At 39.3% G+C, this 18,781-nt stretch overlaps 1 protein-coding gene across 2 annotated transcripts in view; it reads left to right on the top strand.

Moving 5' to 3' along the window:
* Nucleotides 1–18,781, top strand: part of LOC102311726 (metal transporter CNNM4) — a 51,571-nt gene that overhangs the window by 18,564 nt on the left and 14,226 nt on the right. For both annotated transcript variants that reach the window (XM_005938624.3, XM_042227233.1), the window contains exons 2-5: nucleotides 1,158–1,301; nucleotides 1,776–1,910; nucleotides 3,887–4,056; nucleotides 16,281–16,377. In XM_005938624.3, the coding sequence (XP_005938686.1) occupies nucleotides 1,158–1,301; nucleotides 1,776–1,910; nucleotides 3,887–4,056; nucleotides 16,281–16,377 (546 nt within the window). The remainder of the gene's footprint in view (nucleotides 1–1,157; nucleotides 1,302–1,775; nucleotides 1,911–3,886; nucleotides 4,057–16,280; nucleotides 16,378–18,781) is intronic.

Genomic DNA, 18,781 nt, shown 5'->3' with positions numbered 1-18,781 from the left:
TCAGTCATTGAGACTTTTCCTGCCAATTTTGGTTCTTCTGGGTAGAGTCAAGGAATTTACCCACTTGGGGACCATTGCTACTATTCTCTGATGCTTCTCTGTCAGGGTGGTGAATAATTCAGAGCTTCCCAAGGCTTGTTTGGCACTGCTGCCAACCAGTGACCATCTGCACTGTGACGGGTTCTTCATTTTAGGAGTTGAGCAGGGGACACATGTCTCATTGTGTACGTGTGTTCTTATGTTGTACAGTAACATTCACGACCAAAGTTCGGACCTAACTTTAACTGCAATGACCTGTACACATTAACAGGCTATTTGTGGTGCAAGCAAAAGGTGTGGGTCGAGGAGTTCATGTTAGAAAAAAGTTGTTATCAGATAGGAATACTCCGAAATGATTGTCTTGATAGCGAGACTCTGACGGGCTTTTATGTTGCAAGATAAAGCTAGACGTTGTGTCGCAAATATGTTTTTTTTTCACCCTCAATAACTATGACTGAAAAAAAACTATTAATACAATAATAAAATAAAATATTGATATTTTATATTGCATGATCGTTTAAAAGAGCATGAATGAACCAGTGAGCATGCATATTCTTTTTAGAGGTTAAATAGAGCTGAAACAATATTTAGCTGTTAACCTGAATTTATTATGTCAGCATTACTAAGGCATAACTACATTGTTGACATTATAACTACATTTTCACTTTATTACCTATCTCTGATTTGATATCGTTCCCTGCTGCTGTTTGTGTAGCAGTGCGGTGCTGACATCATTTAAGGTGCAGTTTATCGAGTGCCAAATCAAATTATCCTCCCTCATCTTTTTTTTACTCTGTTTACAGAAGAAACCAAACATGGATCATAAACAGTGAGAAAGGAATTTCGAGTAAAACATGTGTGGTACTAATACTGTCTGTAAAAGAGCTCCATGCACCTCTTTGTTGCAACTCTCCTACTCCTACTCTCCTGCTACTCTATAATTAAATTCATATAAGTTTTTAATCAGTTACAATAGGACATCTAGAAGATTAATGAGGGAAGGTGTTTTATCCCTATTCTTACAACCCTTCTTCTTGTGGATTTAATTATAATGCCTTACAGAATGGTTAAAGTAATCCTCTGATAATCCAACTAATGAGGCTCATTCTCTGATTTAGGAAAATCCCACCTGGCCATTGTCCAGAAGGTGAACAACGAGGGGGAAGGAGATCCTTTCTACGAAGTGTTGGGGTTGGTCACCCTGGAAGACGTCATAGAGGAGATTATCAAATCAGAAATTCTGGATGAATCCGACCTTTACAGTGAGTTTGCTTTTGCTTTTGTTTGTCTTGCTTTATCGCTTTATACTAAATTTGTCTTAACTTTCAGTTTAAGCAACACTATTAAATCTTTGAAGTCTTACTGTTCAACCTTTGGGATGAATACCTGACAAATGTCAGGTTTCTGTTAACTGAATGAAGTGTAAATTTCACACACATGTAGATATCCATATTTAGTATACACATTCAGTAATGCGCATACACTCTTATATTGTACATATATTTATTCATATAATTCTCAGATTTACCCGTTCTTATACTTTGCCTGTTCTTATGTTATTGTATTTTTACACACCTCTGTTGCATGTGAAGCTTGCACACAAGAATTTCATTCGCATGTACTGTACCAGTGTACCTGCACATGTGATGTGACAATAAAAGTGATTTGATTTGATTTGATCATTAATAAATGTTGCTTCTTCTGTTTTTGTTTTTGTTTTTTTTTGCTCTTCTTAGCTGATAATCGCACGAGGAAAAAGGTGGCACCCAACAAAAACAAGAGAGACTTCTCTGCCTTTAAACATGAGAGTGAATCTAAGGTGAAGATCTCTCCTCAGCTGCTGCTGGCTGCCCATCGTTTCCTGGCTACAGGTGAGAAAGGAAGTGTGGAAACAGGAAATGACACACATTCACTGTCAGTAATCGCAGTGTTACGTGTACTCAGTAGATTTATGGTAGGCTTCCTTCATTTTGATGGATGTGTTTCAAAAAAACCACCATAATGTAACTTTATTTTGTTTTATCATATGAAATGCACAAAAAACACCTTTGGGATGTCGGTAAGTGAAGGATTCTGTCATGTGACCATCTGACAGGAAAGACAGGTCTATGCATGCAGTGATGAGTGATTTATTTACTTTTAGGATCTATTTAAGACCTATCAACATGTCTGCCTGTGCCTGCCATCAACTCTGGACAGACTCTAGCCAGCTGCATGTAATGCTACCAATGACACACATCTCTTGAGAAGTCGTAGGAATCTATCTGCTAAGTGTGTGTTAGCTGATATGAAGCAGTGGCTAACTGCATCGGGCAGTTACCCACTGCATCTGGCAGTTAGCCACTGCTAGCATGACATAGCACTTCCTTCCCTGGCACACACTGTGGTATTCACGTCTGCTTTGTCTGGAGGCATAACGTCAGTGTCTGCTGACTTAGTTTCTGTTTTCTTTCTGAGGATCTTGGTCTAATGTTGCTTTTTTGATTCATCAAACAGGAATAGTTTTTTTTGTTGTTCCATTTATCTCTGTAATGTGTTAAAGTTTCCATGTTTATTTGATCCTTCTTTGTTATGTTCACATTAATGATTCTTTCCCAGCAGATTTGAGAACATGTCTCTAATGCCTTTGTGCACTGCTGCATTCCTGCAGTATGACTGATGGTCGACAGACACATTTCAGACAGTAGAACGTGCATTATCACATAAATGCTTCCGTGTGGGTTTAAGGACTAATAACTGTTAGCTTCACCAGTCTTGACGACTTTGCTTTTTGTTTTTTTTTTTAAGGATATTAAAAGCCATTAATAGTAGACATAAAATTTAAAAGCTACACCTTTGATTTACCAAATCATTGAAAACACTGAATCCCAGCAACAGCAACAATACAGATGAACACTCTGACTAACTATGTAAACCATAGTGAAAGGAGGTTGTTTGCCTTTCCGATGATGAATTCCAACATTGGCAATATATGCCTCACTTCTCAGTGTGCAGTGACCATGGCTTTGTTTGCAGTTTGGGTGGGGACCAAAGCACTTACAGCTGAGCTCTGATTGCAACAGCCTGACGGTTGAGAAATCCATGTAAACCAAATATATTTCAACAGTTCTTCTTCTTTCTCATTTACTTAAAAAAAAAAAAAAAGGAATGCCAAAAAACAAACAAACAAGGACACCATGCATTAAACATCTCTGCAGCGTTTTTGCTCAACAAACACTAGTTATCAAAACAATGTATTATTTTATAAAACTTTATTTATTTTTCATTGAAAAAGTGTTTCAATTGTAGTTAATTCAACTATTCAAAAGCTAACATTATTTTAAAAACAATCCTTTGACAAAAATGTGTCGCAAAAGCAAATCTTATTAGATTGTTGGACCATGAACAAAATGTAATTATCAATTCGTCCTTACCTGAATAATCTTTAAACCTTACAGCTGTCACCAGGCGTTAAGAGCCACACATGGGGAACACAATAGTGTCATATTGTGTTTGTTTGTCTGCAGTTTCAGAATTGTTGATTTTCATTTAAGTACATCTGGATCCTTTAATTGAATAGTTGGTGGCCTACCTACTGACATATGATGCACCTTAAACTCAGCTTGAGTAACCTGTGTTTTCATTATGTCTATGCTGGACTGTAAATTATAGGTTGGCCTAACATGTGGATGAAATTAACCAACACTGTTTAATTTCATGTTTACTATTTTAAGAAATGCCTTGGTCTGTTTTGGTCAGACTATATACTTAAGAGTACTTACATTAAAAAAAAAAAAAAAAGTGTCCTTTAGTCTTCACTAATAAATGGTGTAAAATATCTGTTGTTCTGCTTTTTCTCTTTCGGCAGAGGTGAGCTTGTTCAACCCATCTCAGATTTCAGACAAGGTGCTGCTGCGAATCCTGCGTCACCCCGATGTGATCCAGGAGATCAAGTTCAATGAGAACGATAAGCGGTCGTCCCATCACTACATCTACCAAAGGGGCAAGCCGGTCGACTACTTCATTCTCATCCTGCAGGTACTCAGTGATTCAGGGAAATACATGTGTATTTGACTCCTTTGTTGCTTCAGGCTAGATTTGGAAAAATGGTTGGTCCGAATCCAAAAATCTGTAGTTGCTCAATCTGCTGTCAGATATTTGCTTTGAACTCTTCATTGACAGCACAGCACTAGGATTGTTTTGCATTTTGTTTAGCTGTTGTGTCAGAAAGACCTTAGAAGTACCTGTTGCTGAAGGAAACTGTGGTGTGTTCTATATGACAAGAGTTTTATCAGCAGATAGCATTTGTCGAATGAAAATATTGTATATCTTTACTTGATTAACAATTAAATTAATTATTAATGATGACTAATTGAGCTAGCTGTTCATCTCTGTAGTTAGGCATAGAAGAAAAGATTTTTGCCCAAAGCTTTAAATATGCTTTTACCGTTTAACATTTAAGCAACATCTTCACATCAGTGGCGGGAAAAAGAAACGCAGCAGAGACATATGATTCGCTTACCTACGCATAAGCTGCTACGTTCATGGCACACCTGCAGTAACAGGAGATGAAACATGAACCGCACGGTTGAAAACTTCAAATTTTTCCGATGCTTTTCATGAAATATTTCAGCTCGTGTTTCATGCTTTTATTTATCAAGAAAAGACTTGTTACTCTTGTGGCAAAAGGTATAGTAGTATAGGGAATGAAAAGAAATTTGCACCCAAAAGTACTGGCCCACACGCCTCTTACCAATAGCAATTTGTGTTTTCAGTCTCATTGCCATAGATCTGTAAAATCAAGCACCTTTCCATTCAGTCTGCTTCAATTAACATTTGTTTCAATTCAAGCTTGGTACTGTAATAAGATGGCACTGTGGCAACAAGGGAGCTTGTGAAATTCCTACTCTCCTAAATAATTTATTGTTGACTTCAACTGGTGTGGTTCCAAAGTGGAAGCATTTAGGGACAGAGCAGGGTTGCCAAATGCTGAGGATTCATCATTTACACTGCAGAGTCTCAAACCTCCTCTGGTGTTAACATTAGCCCACATGCTTCATTTCTGGATTTCCTGTAGGTGTAATGTTTAGATGACTCTGTACTTTTATCCACAGTGGGAATGTGTTGCCATATTGCCGTCTGTAATTCAGTAGTAATTATAAATAGTGACCTAATAATCAGGTTTGATTGATTAAAAGGGTGAAAAGAAGATTTCACAGTGCAGTGACCTCGGACAGACAAGCGGTGCCGGTAGTAGGGCTGCATTGGGGTCCTAGACGACATGCATTATATGCCTGGAGGAACTGATTACATCACAAACTCGCTGCTGTCAGATTGCTTCAATACACCAATCCCAAAACTGACATAGACACACCCATTTCAACTTGAAAACCACCTCCCTCTACACGTCCATACTGTAGCGCACAAAAAAGTAACTTGCCCTGATTTTGCACATCTGCTGCACTCACTCTGTGTACATATAGACGTGCACTCAAATCCCAAAGGGTGGGAAAACTACGCTTCATTGTCTTAATGTCACTCTTTCACACACACATATTTCCCAGAGATCGTTTATGTCATTGTTCCCAAACAGTCATTAGCAGGGTTCACTAATCCGGAGATCTATTTCAGCTTTCTCCCCTCCATTCTCCTCTGTGAGATTTTCCCGGTGGGAGGCCGGATACTGTAGCTTTTGTGGACCCCACATGTGGAATAAGTCGGTGGCATTTACTGTAAGCATGCGGGGCTTACAATTTTCCACCTCTGGTTTCTGCATAGAAAGATACCACAGAAGCCTCTAACTAGGGACCAAGCAGTAATGCTGAACCCACAGTACACAGTACAGTACTTTTCTGATGTGTGCAAACACAAAACAGAGATTTGTGAAGTTTGATGGGTTGCCTCAAGTTACCAAAAAAAAAAAGAAAATCCAGGGATATGGATTTGGAAAGAGCTGAGATTACTTAATCCACACTAAAACATGGGCAGGTGCAAGCAAAAGAAAAAAAATGGCTTGCACTCGCCGGGGTTCCGCTTTAATTTATTTATTGCCCAAATAAAACTGCAACACATTGTGACACATCGGACTTTCCTGGCTCGAGCCCTCATTAAGCAATACAGAGTACATAACACCAGATTCTATAGTTGATCCCATACACACTATATAAAAGCGGGACATAGGAGATCACCCACCGATCTGTGTAGTCTCATTTTGAAGTCTTGAGCTGCCATAATGGTTTTCTAAAACCAGATGCAGCAAGCGAGAAGTTGGTCTGATTGAGAAACCAAGGATATTACGTGCTCATGTGTTCATGACTTGCCAGTCTCAGCGTAGGTCTGGCCTAAAGCATGCTGTGCTTTATTGTCTACTTTGCTCTAAATGGGACCAAAGTTTAGAAAATGAACATTGTGCTATACTAAATAAGACTTGCAACTAACATTTGAGACTTCAAACTCATGAGAATGTTTTACTGAGATTATAAAGCAAGTGAGAGACAGTCGTTTTCCCTTTTACAATCTGACATGTCTTTGCAACTTGAGAAGGAGGTTAATACGATTCTGCATTTGTTTTTGTTTTTTAACCCCCCCCCCCCTAAATAATATGTCCCTTTTTAGTTTGTTTCAGTCACAAGGCTGTAAAATAAAGTCGGTACCAGAAACTGCAGTTCCCTTAATGGCCACTTGAAGTGAGCCCTAAATGCGAGGTCCCATTGACTGCCATATTGAAATAGGTCGTCCATGAAGTTTGCTTTTGTGTGTAAAATTCTACTATTTTATTATTGTTCTTCAGCAGTTCATACGACTCATTGACCAAGCCCACTCGCCTTAGCTGATAACCATCTTCTGATCCAAATATGGTCTTTTCTGACTTCAAAATGCAGAGTCCAAAGACGGTTTGTGACGTCTTTAGATAAGGGGAGAAATACTTTCAATAAATCTCTGCTTGTTTTCATAGATTGACTCACTGCACATACTTTGAACTGTATGTTTATATGCAGACGTAATTTTTTTTACTCTTATGTTTACATCAACATCCAGTGTGCGGTTGACTCGTGAGAATAAAAAACCTCAGATATGATAATTCGCTGCACTTGTTCCACTCCTTTTATAGGGTCCACATGATTACTTTGCATATGTGTGTGTTTTCCTGGCAGTGATCCTTGCTGTCAGCAGACAGCCTATTTGTTTATGACCCGAGTGATTTATGCGTCTATAAAGATGCTTAGTGATTCTCACAAAACAGTCAGTATCGCAGCCCGAGTCCGACTTCTGTTGTGTTCACAGGGTTCACTCAGCTTTAGGAGATGTGCAGGCATCATCTGAACATTTTTAGATGGTGTTTTATTTCAAGTATAAATTTTCCTGTTATGTTTTGATGTTGTACAAGAGGTTTGATCATTTTATTTTTGAGAAATCTCTGTTATGCATTTGTTTCGTGGACAAACTAGTTTCTGAAGTGCTGTACACGCAGTACATTCCAGGGTAATTACATCACATCATTATTAGAGAGAAGCTCCTTCCTGTTGTGAACAAGAGATGGAAAAATGGAGTCCTGCGAGAATAAGAAATATTCCTGCACTTAAAAGGAGGCAATCTTTGTGTGTGAGTGTGTGTGTGAGAGAGCGAGAGATGGAGCCTACACCATCGACTGGGGTTGAGCTTCTTGTTAGTTGACACTGACTCACACTGTTAAATCCCACTGATGAAATGTTTGTGTGTGTGTTTGTATCACAGTGTAAGTGAGTCAATCAGTTTGCACAAACTGTTGGAGGAAACTGTTCAGTTTGACATCAGCAGTTCATTTTATGACAAACACATGCTCGCAAACCACTAAACACAAGAGGCTGGCAGGACATACTAGGCCTCGCACGTGAAAGCTCACAACCACAGTCTCCCTCTTACACACACACACACACACACACACACACACACACACACACACACACACACACACCCACAATCAATGTCAGGTGGTGCGTGTGTGTGTGTATGTGTGTGGTTTGAGGCAGAGCCCCTGCAGGCTTTGTTATAAGTTATTAACAAACCGGTGACAGTGAATCCTCAGACCTCTGCAGGGGCTCTACTGAGCTTCACACAAACACAAATGCAACCTACACAGCAGGAAGGATCCTCAGACAGTGTGGGTCCTTATCGCCTCAATGTGCCTCTGAATCTATTTTCCAGAGTTGTAATAGTCACACAGAATGGCATTTACCTTTCTTTGTGACTGCAACACACAATTCCATCCCTCCTGTAAGGGATGCCTTCTTGTTTGCGACTAGATGGCTGCAATATTGTTTATTGGTTTTCTCTCTTGTGGGAGACATTATGTTATCCCAGATAGGGCTGTTCGATATAACGAGAATATTATCATATCTATCTATATATATACTATCTATATATATATACTATTATATATATATATTATATATATTTATATATCTTATCTATATATATATCTATCTATATATCTATCTATCTATATATGTATCTATCTATATCTATCTATCGTATCTATCTATCTATATCTATATCTATCATATCTATATCTATCTATATCTATATATCTATATATTATCTATTATCTATCTATATATCGGATGACGATATAAAAACATCTATTGTTTCATTTTACGCTATCGTTTGTTTCGTGGTGTCGCAAAATAAACTGTTTACGGCAATATTTTTTCATCGTTTTGATGGTCACTGTAGTGGCTATATTAATTTCTTAAAGTTCTCTCTTTCTCTTATATTTAATATAACCACACTACGACGGACAAGCGCCTGTTTTTATGCGTTGTCGTTAGCAACAACGACGGTAAAACCATCGCGTGTCCGCTTGTTTATTTCCACATAAACCTTTCACAATAAAGCTCAAGATCCTGTTGAGACTTTTCAAAATAAACTGAATCACGTGAAGAGTATGCAGAATTACGGATGAGAAGAAAAAAGAGCCGCAGGTGCTAAAAAATAAACCTTAGACTCAAACGTTAGAACAGGCTTTTCCCCGCAGCACGCCGTGTAATAAATACTCACAAAGAAAACGGCGGCCGTTACAACTTATGTCTAAAAATATATATTTTCACGCTACTCCAGGTACACCACGCCCAGCTGGAAACACTTCACGCAAGTCGAGCTGCCTGAGATTCACAGAATTTATAGAAAATGTTAAATTTTTGTGATTTATATCTTGTTATCGGGACGATAGATGTCTTATATCTGGATATGAGATTTTGGTCATATCGCACAGCCCTAATCCCAGAGTGTAAAAGTAGGAGTGAGGGTGGAGATGGCAGCAATGATTTTCCTTGACTATAAGAAACAAAAGCAGGTAGTACAAAAATAAGAGCTAATTAGAAATAAACTGTTGATATACTTCATATTAGGTTTTAATAAATATTCTGCTCTACGAGGGTTGTCTCCTGTGGAACTGGCTCCTGATTTGGGTTCAGGAGGCCTCTCTATTTGAAGATTAGGCTTGAAATTTTTATTTTTGACTAAGCTTACAGTTAGAGCTGCATTGGGTGACTTCTGCCACCCAATGCAGCCACCCTCTGTTACACTGCTATAGACTTAGTTGCTGCGGGGCTTCCCCTGATTTCTGATAAAGCGCTTCCGCTCACTGTGTGTGTATCTGAAACTGCTTCTCTTTCCTGAACCTTAAATATGTCACAGCAGATGGCTGCCTTTCCCTGAGCCCCTCCTGTCTGTCTGTCCTCTAAGGTCCTCAAAATGTTTCTTTAGTGACATCAGGTCCTCATTTCAACTCTGTGCCAGGACATCCTCTCTCACCTTGCTCTCTTAAACCTCTTAATGCTCTGCTGTCATACTTTCACTGACTCCTCCTTTCTTTTTGAAGTCCTGCTTCCTTGACACTGCCATTGCTATGCTTTGTCACTGAAGTGTTTAGCAGTCGCAGCACAACATAAATGATCATTCAAGTTCACAAAGATCGGTTTGATGCATAAGCTGTCGTTACTGACAAATATCACAGTGCTGATGAGTCCTAACGTGGCCGCTTGAACTTTGGCCAAGACCCACCTACAGTTCAGCAAAAACACACAACCAGAAAACACACCTTCGTTGAACTTTAAGCTGAATAGCTGAACAGCTCAAAGTTAGTTAGAAATGAGCACGAGATGTGTTGCTCTGAGGTTTATTACCACCCTCAGAAACTAAAGCAAATTGTGGTGTACTAACACATTGTGTTGTGGGTCTCTTTCTTCTGCAGTAAGGCCCATATGATGTGTATGTTTATGAATTATGGCCTGTGAGAGCTCCATGTAGTGACAATTGTTTCTGTTGTCCTTTTGGAAGGACAGGCTCCGTCTCTGAGACAAAGAGAAGTGTGTAACTGTTATAGGACACTTTTTTTTTTTTTAATTTTTCCTTTTATTCTCTCAAGTCAGTCATTCAGGGACTGTGTGTGAAGAAAATTTTAATCAAAGTGGTTTTCATGTATTTGGTGAAAGGACAAGGTGCTAAATATTAACTAGAAAACAAATGAAGATAAAAATTAATCATTGTTAAAACGTCGCTTTTCACGAATACTGGATCAGACATTCTAAATTCTGAAGATTATTCCAAACTTTCCTTGAATGGTGATCTTCAGTGAAGTTCCTTTTAGCCTGAGATGGGGCTTAATTTTCAGCTAGTTGCTGGCTGAAAATTTACTAGCTGTTTGAAACTAATATTTAGGGGAGAAATATTCAAAGCCAATGTTTTCAGCCTTTTTTGCAGGTCTGCTAAATATACACGTGTTTTATGCATAATTCCCTCATCCACAGCTTGACCGCAATTTCCAGTTTGACGTCTACTAGATTTTTAAATAAAGGTTTAAATAATCGTTGGCTTCACACAGTAACATGGTCATTTTTACAGTTTTGGTTATTTAAAAAAAGACGATCGGCATGAAAGTGTTTCTGTGCTGCATTCATTTTTACAGTTGGACTCTTAAATGTTTCCCTTGTGTTTTAAAGCAGTGCACCTGCCTACTCCTTGAGCCTTTCTTAAGAGTCCTCGAGCAATGAAGGACGTCAGAAAGAAAACATTTTGTGCAACAGGGCAGATAAGACTGATTCACCTGTGTCATAGAATTTGATTTATGGAAGTCCAGTGAGTATCAAGATATGTAAGAAATAAACAGCAGAGAGAAAATAGTTCCTAATAGTACAGAGTGCTCACAACAACATTTAAAGATTTTTTTTTTTTTTCTGGAAAAATAATGTTACTGCTCTTAAAATGTATTCTCAGTGGTTTGATCACCACGAGGCTAGTGTCACTTATGGTTCTCACTCACTTTGTTTTGGGCAGACTAGAGCAGAAAGTCTGAGCTTTTATCTCATACAGGAGCTTAAGAGGGTTTCGTAATTAAGGTTTGAGACAGTTTTTACTGCAGATCTGACTGAGACTTTTAAGAAAGACTTTCTTCTCATATCCCAAATCTGAAAAAAATGACTTTGATACCTAATAAACCAGCACTGGTGGACGGCTAATGAAAGTGCTCTGCTTTCATGATGTTTTCATGTCATGACTGTGCTTTTGCTTAACGTCGGTCAGTGCAGATCCAGGAAAACGGGTCTGATCAGAGCACCGGCAGACTTTACACCTCTCGCGTTTGTCCTCTGCCTCCCTCTGTTTCTATTCTTTCTCTCCTCCCTCCCACGTTAACCTCCATTTAAATTAAACACCAACCGCCCAGCAGCGTGTGTGGCTTATGTCGCTCGGAGTCAAGCTTCAGCATGTTTCTATGTGTGTTTCTTTTTTGTTTGCGTTGTTTTTAGCATGCATATGTTTCAAGCTCACTATTTGACCTTTGCCAGTGTTCACATACACACAGACATGACTAACATGCCAGGAGATGATTGACATCTTTCACAGCTCTGATATACTTGTAAGAGGCAAAACGCTGGTGGCAGAGCAGGTTTAACAATTTCATTAGCAGTCATAGAAGGAAGTCTCGCTACTGTAAACCTTGTATACTTGTGGGGCAACGGTAGAGGAGTTGTTCGAGGGATGTCGAATCTTCCTGGTGGTTGTTTGTTTTCTTTTCTGCTTTGCCAGTAAAGGAGAACAGTTAGAGGCGGCTTGCAGCGAATGTCTGCTCGTCTTTCAGTAGCGGGTTGTCCTTGATTAAGGCATTCGACCTCCGATTACTCTGCAGGAGCCTGTGGGTGCAGTGAGCAGGTGTGAATGATTCTAACCAGACAAATTTGGACCAAAACATTTTGCCAAAGGGAGTCGTGCCAAGTCAACGTAGCCTTCAAAATAAAGCTAAAATGAAAATTCGCCCACTGAGAGGAAGGATTGTCCTGATTTGGGAAATGTAGTTTGATTTTGCCCCCATCCACCCAAAACATGTTCTTGAAATACAAATGTAATCTAAAAGGTCAAATAGCATTACATGTTAATGTTGGCTTGTAAACTGTAGCATGCAGGCATGTGGGAGTATCCAGGACAAGCCTGAAGGTGTGACTGTACCTGAATACCAGTCACCAAAACATGTTTGACATTTGCACAGCCATTTGATCTGACTTTTGACTTCTCCCTTATTCACAAGGAGTCGCCACAGCAGGTAGTGCTGCATATTTAATTCTCTGCTAATGCAGCCCTAAATGGATTCATGTCTCCTCCTGGGATCGAACACGTGATCTTTCATTTGTTAGATGCACTAGTGCAAAACTATAATTTGTAGGGTTTTTTTTAATCACAACTCTCACTGGAATACACTCAGACAGGTCACTGTCAGGACACCCCCACTTCAAAAATAAACTCGTACAACAAATACGAATCAAATACAAATACATTTTCTTTAAATGAAACTTTCCCAACACCCTCATTCAGTATATAGAATAAGCTTAAAGCAAATAAAACATAATGATTCAAATAACCGTTACAACTGCTGCTTGTCTTTGGCATCCATGAATTGTCACATTTCTTTTTAAGCCATGTGTTTCTTTTGAGAATCACTTGTACTTTGTTGTTGTACTTTACTCTGTGTAGAACTGAAAAATACATGAGCTGTGATTTTACACTGTAAAAAGTAGCTTCCCATTCTTAGCTGTGTCCCAATTCCTAGGACGCATCCTTCCAAGGACCCGTCCTTCGCGGTCTACGTGGGCCTTTGATGAGCGAATAGGTCGGAAGTGCAAAGCTGTGAAATGGGACGGTCTAGCCTTCAGATTTGCGTCACCAGCTGTGTCGGTGGACTTTAATAAACTCAGCCGTCTGCTCCTTGCTCCGTAATATATAACAGGACACTGGAGCAAATTCTCGACCATCTCGCACTTCTGTTTAATCAGTTTTCTGTTTGACGTTTATTCAGCTGTGCGAAAACTATCACCGTCATCTCTTTGTGCTCAAATCTGCTAATCTGCTGGCACTATTTGCAGTTATCCCCAGTAGGGTGATAATTGGTTCACTTTTGTATGACATATGATGGCGTGATGGTTAAAAGCTAGACTTCAGAAAAGCGTCTGCCAATTAAAAAGTCGCACATTGTCTCTGGGATGGGAAAAGGATAAAAATGCTGTGCAGTTTCAGATAAAGAGGAACCTCGAGGCACCCTGTGCTGCAGTTAGCAAGCAAACAAAGTGTCAAATAATTAATCACCTGACAGGTCGTCAGATGATTGGTCATTGTTTATTGTCCTTTAGATGTTACCCCCTCTGCACCCTCAGTTCGTCAGCTCGCTGCATAACACACAGTTTCACAGGAATACACATCAGCACCATATGTAACGAATTTAACCCAGTTAACCTCAAATCGTGTGTGTGTGTGTGTGTGTGTGTGTGTGTGTGTGTGTGTGTGTGTTACTGTTTTCTTTCACTCTTTCTCTCATCTGTGTTTATGTTAATCAGCATTTTTATCAATTCAATCACCAGATTAATCACTTAATTATTTGCAGATCAAATAAAGAAGTGGCACAGCAATGATGAAATAGTCTTTTTTGAGAGCAAACAGAGTATTTATTTTAGGAAGAGCGAGACCTCAAAAAGGTAAACAAGGCTAAATATGGATACACGAATCAGGTTGTATGTGGTTGGTGTCCTAATTGTTTCTAGAGTGTTAGGCTGTGGTGTAGATTTCTGTTCTGATCACTTTTGACATCAGTTGTGAAATGCTTCAGACCGATGTTGTAAGTTTAATTCAGCAGAGAGTTTGCGATTGAAACCGCCCACCTGCTAACTCCAGTGACGGATACACTCTCTCTCCCTCTCATCTCTTGTAACAACAAAGCCAGGTTTCTAAATTGGCACGCGCCCTAAAATAGCACAATGGATGGTTATATCAGATTAATTGTGTTTGTTGGCTGCTCGTGGTGAACCAGGAGGTCTTAAAGGGAAATCCACAGATAATTAAGTTAAAACAATCATTTCTGATTGTTAAGTTTTTATGATTTTGATTGCTGAGTTATTAATCTGTGTCTGCAGGTTTTACATGCTGATGATATGCATTTCTATCCACATAAATCCTTAATAAACTCTTGAAACATGAATGCAAACCTGCATTTTTAGAGCAGTGCTTACCTTCTGTTTTTGGTAAAGTTGACACTTTATTAATGTCATTTCAACATTAAACTGAAATATTAGCCAAAGACATAAAATATGTTATGGCTGCTGTGTTTGGAAGCTTTAAAATCTGCACAAAAATTCCAAATTAGGTTTAATCAACACTTAACAGCAAGCTCATTCAGATGTTAGAATTTAAGTCCTAAGCTAATTGTCCTGCTGTAAGCACGGCCCACCCTCTGTCCTGTTTGCCCATCTCTTTCTTTTGTTGTCCTTTTATTTTACCACCTGTTATGTTTTCATCAGCTCAGTCCATTTGCAGCGGGGTGGGAGGATGGAGTGAAGGAGGGATGGCAGCATGGATTAACTGTGCTGTGTTGTTGCTGCAGTTCACACATTCCAGCAGGACGATCCGGGCCAACTGCCTCCAACACAGAGGCCTCCTTAACCCCCTTCTGTCCTGTCCTCTGTCCTCTTATCCCTCCATCTCCCTCTGTGTGCCCCTAATCTCTCTTCCATATCTCTTTACAAAGAAACTTGTGCTACTCTAACTCCCCTTTCTCTCCATTGCATCACATCCTCCCTCTGCAGACAGCAGCATTGCCAGATGTGTATCATGTTTCACAGTGTTTATTGACGTCTGATCAAGCCCAGAGTAAACCTATTTCTTGCCACAAGTGATGCAAAACATCTCCCGAGTATGCTCACTAATAACTGCTGTATGGTTTTTTTCACCTGCTATTGCACCGCCCTCTAGAGGCCAATTTGTATAATTTCACAGAAAAGAAAAGAAAGGTCAGGGCTGCTCAGCAGAATGTATGATCTTCCAGTGCTTTAGGACTTAATTAGGGAAAAGGATTGACTGATTTAACAGAAAGTAAATCAGTATCTCCAGAAATATTTTTAATCAAAATGACCAAACATAGCCAGTGAGTCTGTTTTTAAATATCAGGAATTCGTCCTTTTTATTGTCATACATGATGGCAAACTGGATAAGGCTTTGAAATACTTGATGGACAAAATCAAAGTAAATTTTTTATTTTTTATTTTTATTTTTAAGGTGCGCCACACACACACACCACTGCGGTGTCGTTATATAACCGACACTGGGGTTAGCGTCTTACCCAAGGACACTACAGCATATGCAGGGACTTCAAATTCAAATTTTATTTGTTACATACACAGTCATACACAGTACTATATGCAGTGAAAATACGATAGCAGTGACTTGTTAGCCTGTGATTAGCGAGAACAGGAATAATAGGAAATAAATAAACGCCTTTTAAATAAAAACTCTCTCTCCTTCTCTTTCACACATATGTTTAATCAGTTTGCTGAAAGGAGAGTTCTGTCGTGAGGATATGACCTTGTCTGATACGCACAGCCCCAAAGGGTTCACTACAGAACATTTACATGCCTCAAGTCATGAGGCAATTTTAGAGCCACGTTATGTTTCGCTGCATTTATGTCAAAATGAGTAAGATCTTTTGTATTATTTTGGCATAGAAACATTAGCTTCAGATTAAATGGATAGCTGGAATCTAAGAACATAAACGTTCCGAAATGCTGCGGTCATTTAAATAGAAATAGATATTTTAAATCATCTATTATGTCTGCCTTAATTTTTCATTGGTTCTGAAATATTGCATGTGGCTCAGCACAAGGCTTGAGGATGAGTTTGCAGAGTAAATCCACATGAACAGTTGCAGCCTTAACTGTTAAAAAACATAAACGTCTGTCTTGATTTTGCAGGGTCGAGTGGAGGTGGAGGCTGGAAATGAGAACATGAAGTTTGAGACCGGACCTTTCTCATACTATGGTATCATGGCACTCAGTGCTCCCACACTGGGTGAGTCCAGAACACATTACTGTATTTCACACACACACAAAGAGCATTACACCAATATCTCAGCTGGTACAGACGGACAGCTTTGCAACATTATTATGTGGCCCAGGATTTCTTTTTAGTGCGACACAGCATGTTGCTTATCATATGTAGTATATGATAAATAAATTAAATACATTTAACAGCTGACTACGTAAAGTTCTATTAGTTAGTAGTATTAGTATTAGTTAAATAGCAAGAAGGAACCACTACAGAGCAAAGTGTAAACGTTTACAGGGACAAAAAAGAAAAAGCATCTAAAAGTACACAAAAGTACACAGCACTCTTCTTTGGCCCGTCCCCCAGGTTCCTGAAATTCAGTCTTGTTTTTAAAAAAACAAAAAACAAAACATACATATCACCAATCAGATTCCTGCACTTTATTCCCACCTTGGAGAGGAATTAGAAGTCTTCCAGCTCCACCTGGTGCACAGTTTAAAACATTACAGTTGGCAACTTCAAAGGGCTCATAAAATACAGTCTGGTGGCAAATTAAAGGAAAAAAATAAACCCGTGAAACTAGAGCGAGGAGAGCTTTTTGGTACCGTGTTTTGTGTTACTGCAAATCGCTGACCTTTAACTTACATTGAAACATTTTTAGCTTGATGGGAGTGGTGTCTTCCAGAATCATAGCACCACCAACATCAGGACACTAGAGGTCACTGAATGTTTTGAGTATGAAAATGATCTCAACCAGTGAATCACCTGCAGGTCCCATACGTTAGACAGCAGTCTAAGGGATGCACCAATGTGTGCTGATACCAGTGTTTAAACATCACACCTTGACCAGTGTTGAATGTTATTCCCACGTGACTTTAAGCTCTTTACCACACAATACTTAAACATAAACAAGCACAACTGATTCAGTAACAGATAAATATGATGGGCTCTCTCATTTGCAGATACCGACTGATATATCAATAAATATGGTGAATATTGGCCAATAACAATATTGACATTTGGTGCCTCTGGAATCTGTGCCGAAGTCCAGTGAAACTGATCTGGATGCATGAACACAGTTTAAATTGTTTATTATTCAAAAATAATTAATGTTATTAAAATTGTTGGCTGGCAGGAGGGCACGTGCAAAGCAGCACGTCAACCATCATGTGTCACAACAGGAAACTGTATGCGTGCGAGTTTCTATTACTGCTTTTTTTTCATGCACACAGTCACAAACGTTTTGTGCTTGAGACATTTTCATCGGATTCACATAATTTGTTCATAAACACTTGGTGCACCTCATAGTAACTTATTACATGTTTCATATTTGAAAAACAAATCTGAAAACTCGCTGTTTGTCATACGTGAACTGCTGGTAAATTAGAAGTAACCATAGGTCACGTACTTCATGTAGCTTAAGCGTTACAAACATGTAACGCACGCTCACGTTTCTCACGTCCCTTCAACAAGAACTATGTCTTCATTGTACCATGTGTTTCTGCACGTATTCAGCATTAAAAAAATAATGTTCTGGGTTCACGGAGGCCATGGGATATCACATGTATCTGAAAGGAGAAATGACTGCAACAGTGATTGTGAAACAGCTTTGTTGATGACTTTTTTTTTTTGCCTGTCACGTTTGGCTCTTTTGCCATCAGAATTATTGTCTAAAGGCGAAGAAAGATGCCCAACGGATTTACTTTACCAAATGGACCGTCCCAGCCTTGCTGTAATGGTCTATTTGATTCACCTTTTATTGTTTATTTTATTTTATTTTCACTTGTTAAATACGGGACCGACTTGACTGGGGAAAAGAAAGGGAAAGAAAAACAGTGGAGAAGAGGGACGGGGATAAAGGGCAAAAAACAAAAAACCAACAAAATAAGCAGACAAAAGAATACATATATCAATCACCTGGATCACCTGTTGAGAAAGAAAAAAGAGAAAACAAGCAGAAGAAAAAGAGAGCAATACAATAAACAACATCACGATGATCTATGGGAATATGACAGTAAATACTAAATATTAAACATTATTGTGCAGCACGTAAGATTGACAGCGCACAGTGTGCTGTGAGGTAGGAGCCAAAAAGGGTGTAGTTTGTGTGTGTGTGAGCATCCGTGTGTACACCTGTGAGCATGAGCGCGCCACAGCCCGTTTTTCCGTTTAAAAGAGCAGGTATGGAGGAGATCAAGACTCCAGACATCCAGAGGCCCTCATAACAGTAGAGACTAAATATTAAACATTATTGTGCAGCACATAATATCGACAGCACAGTGTGCTTTGAGGTAGGAGCCAAAAAGGGTGTTGTTTGTGTGTGTGAGCATCCGTGTGTACACCTGTGAGCATGAGCGCGCCACAGCCCCGTCCTCCGGGGCATGAAGCAGGTATGGAGGAGATCAAGACTCCAGACATCCAGAGGCCC

The sequence above is a fragment of the Haplochromis burtoni genome, unplaced genomic scaffold (genome assembly GCF_018398535.1).
Source record: "Haplochromis burtoni strain Fernald_Lab_line unplaced genomic scaffold, NCSU_Asbu1 Contig_250, whole genome shotgun sequence".
In the NCBI taxonomy this organism is placed as follows: Eukaryota; Metazoa; Chordata; class Actinopteri; order Cichliformes; family Cichlidae; genus Haplochromis; species Haplochromis burtoni.
The sequence above is the reverse complement of the archived record's forward strand: the minus strand, read 5'-3'. Positions and strand labels throughout refer to the sequence as shown.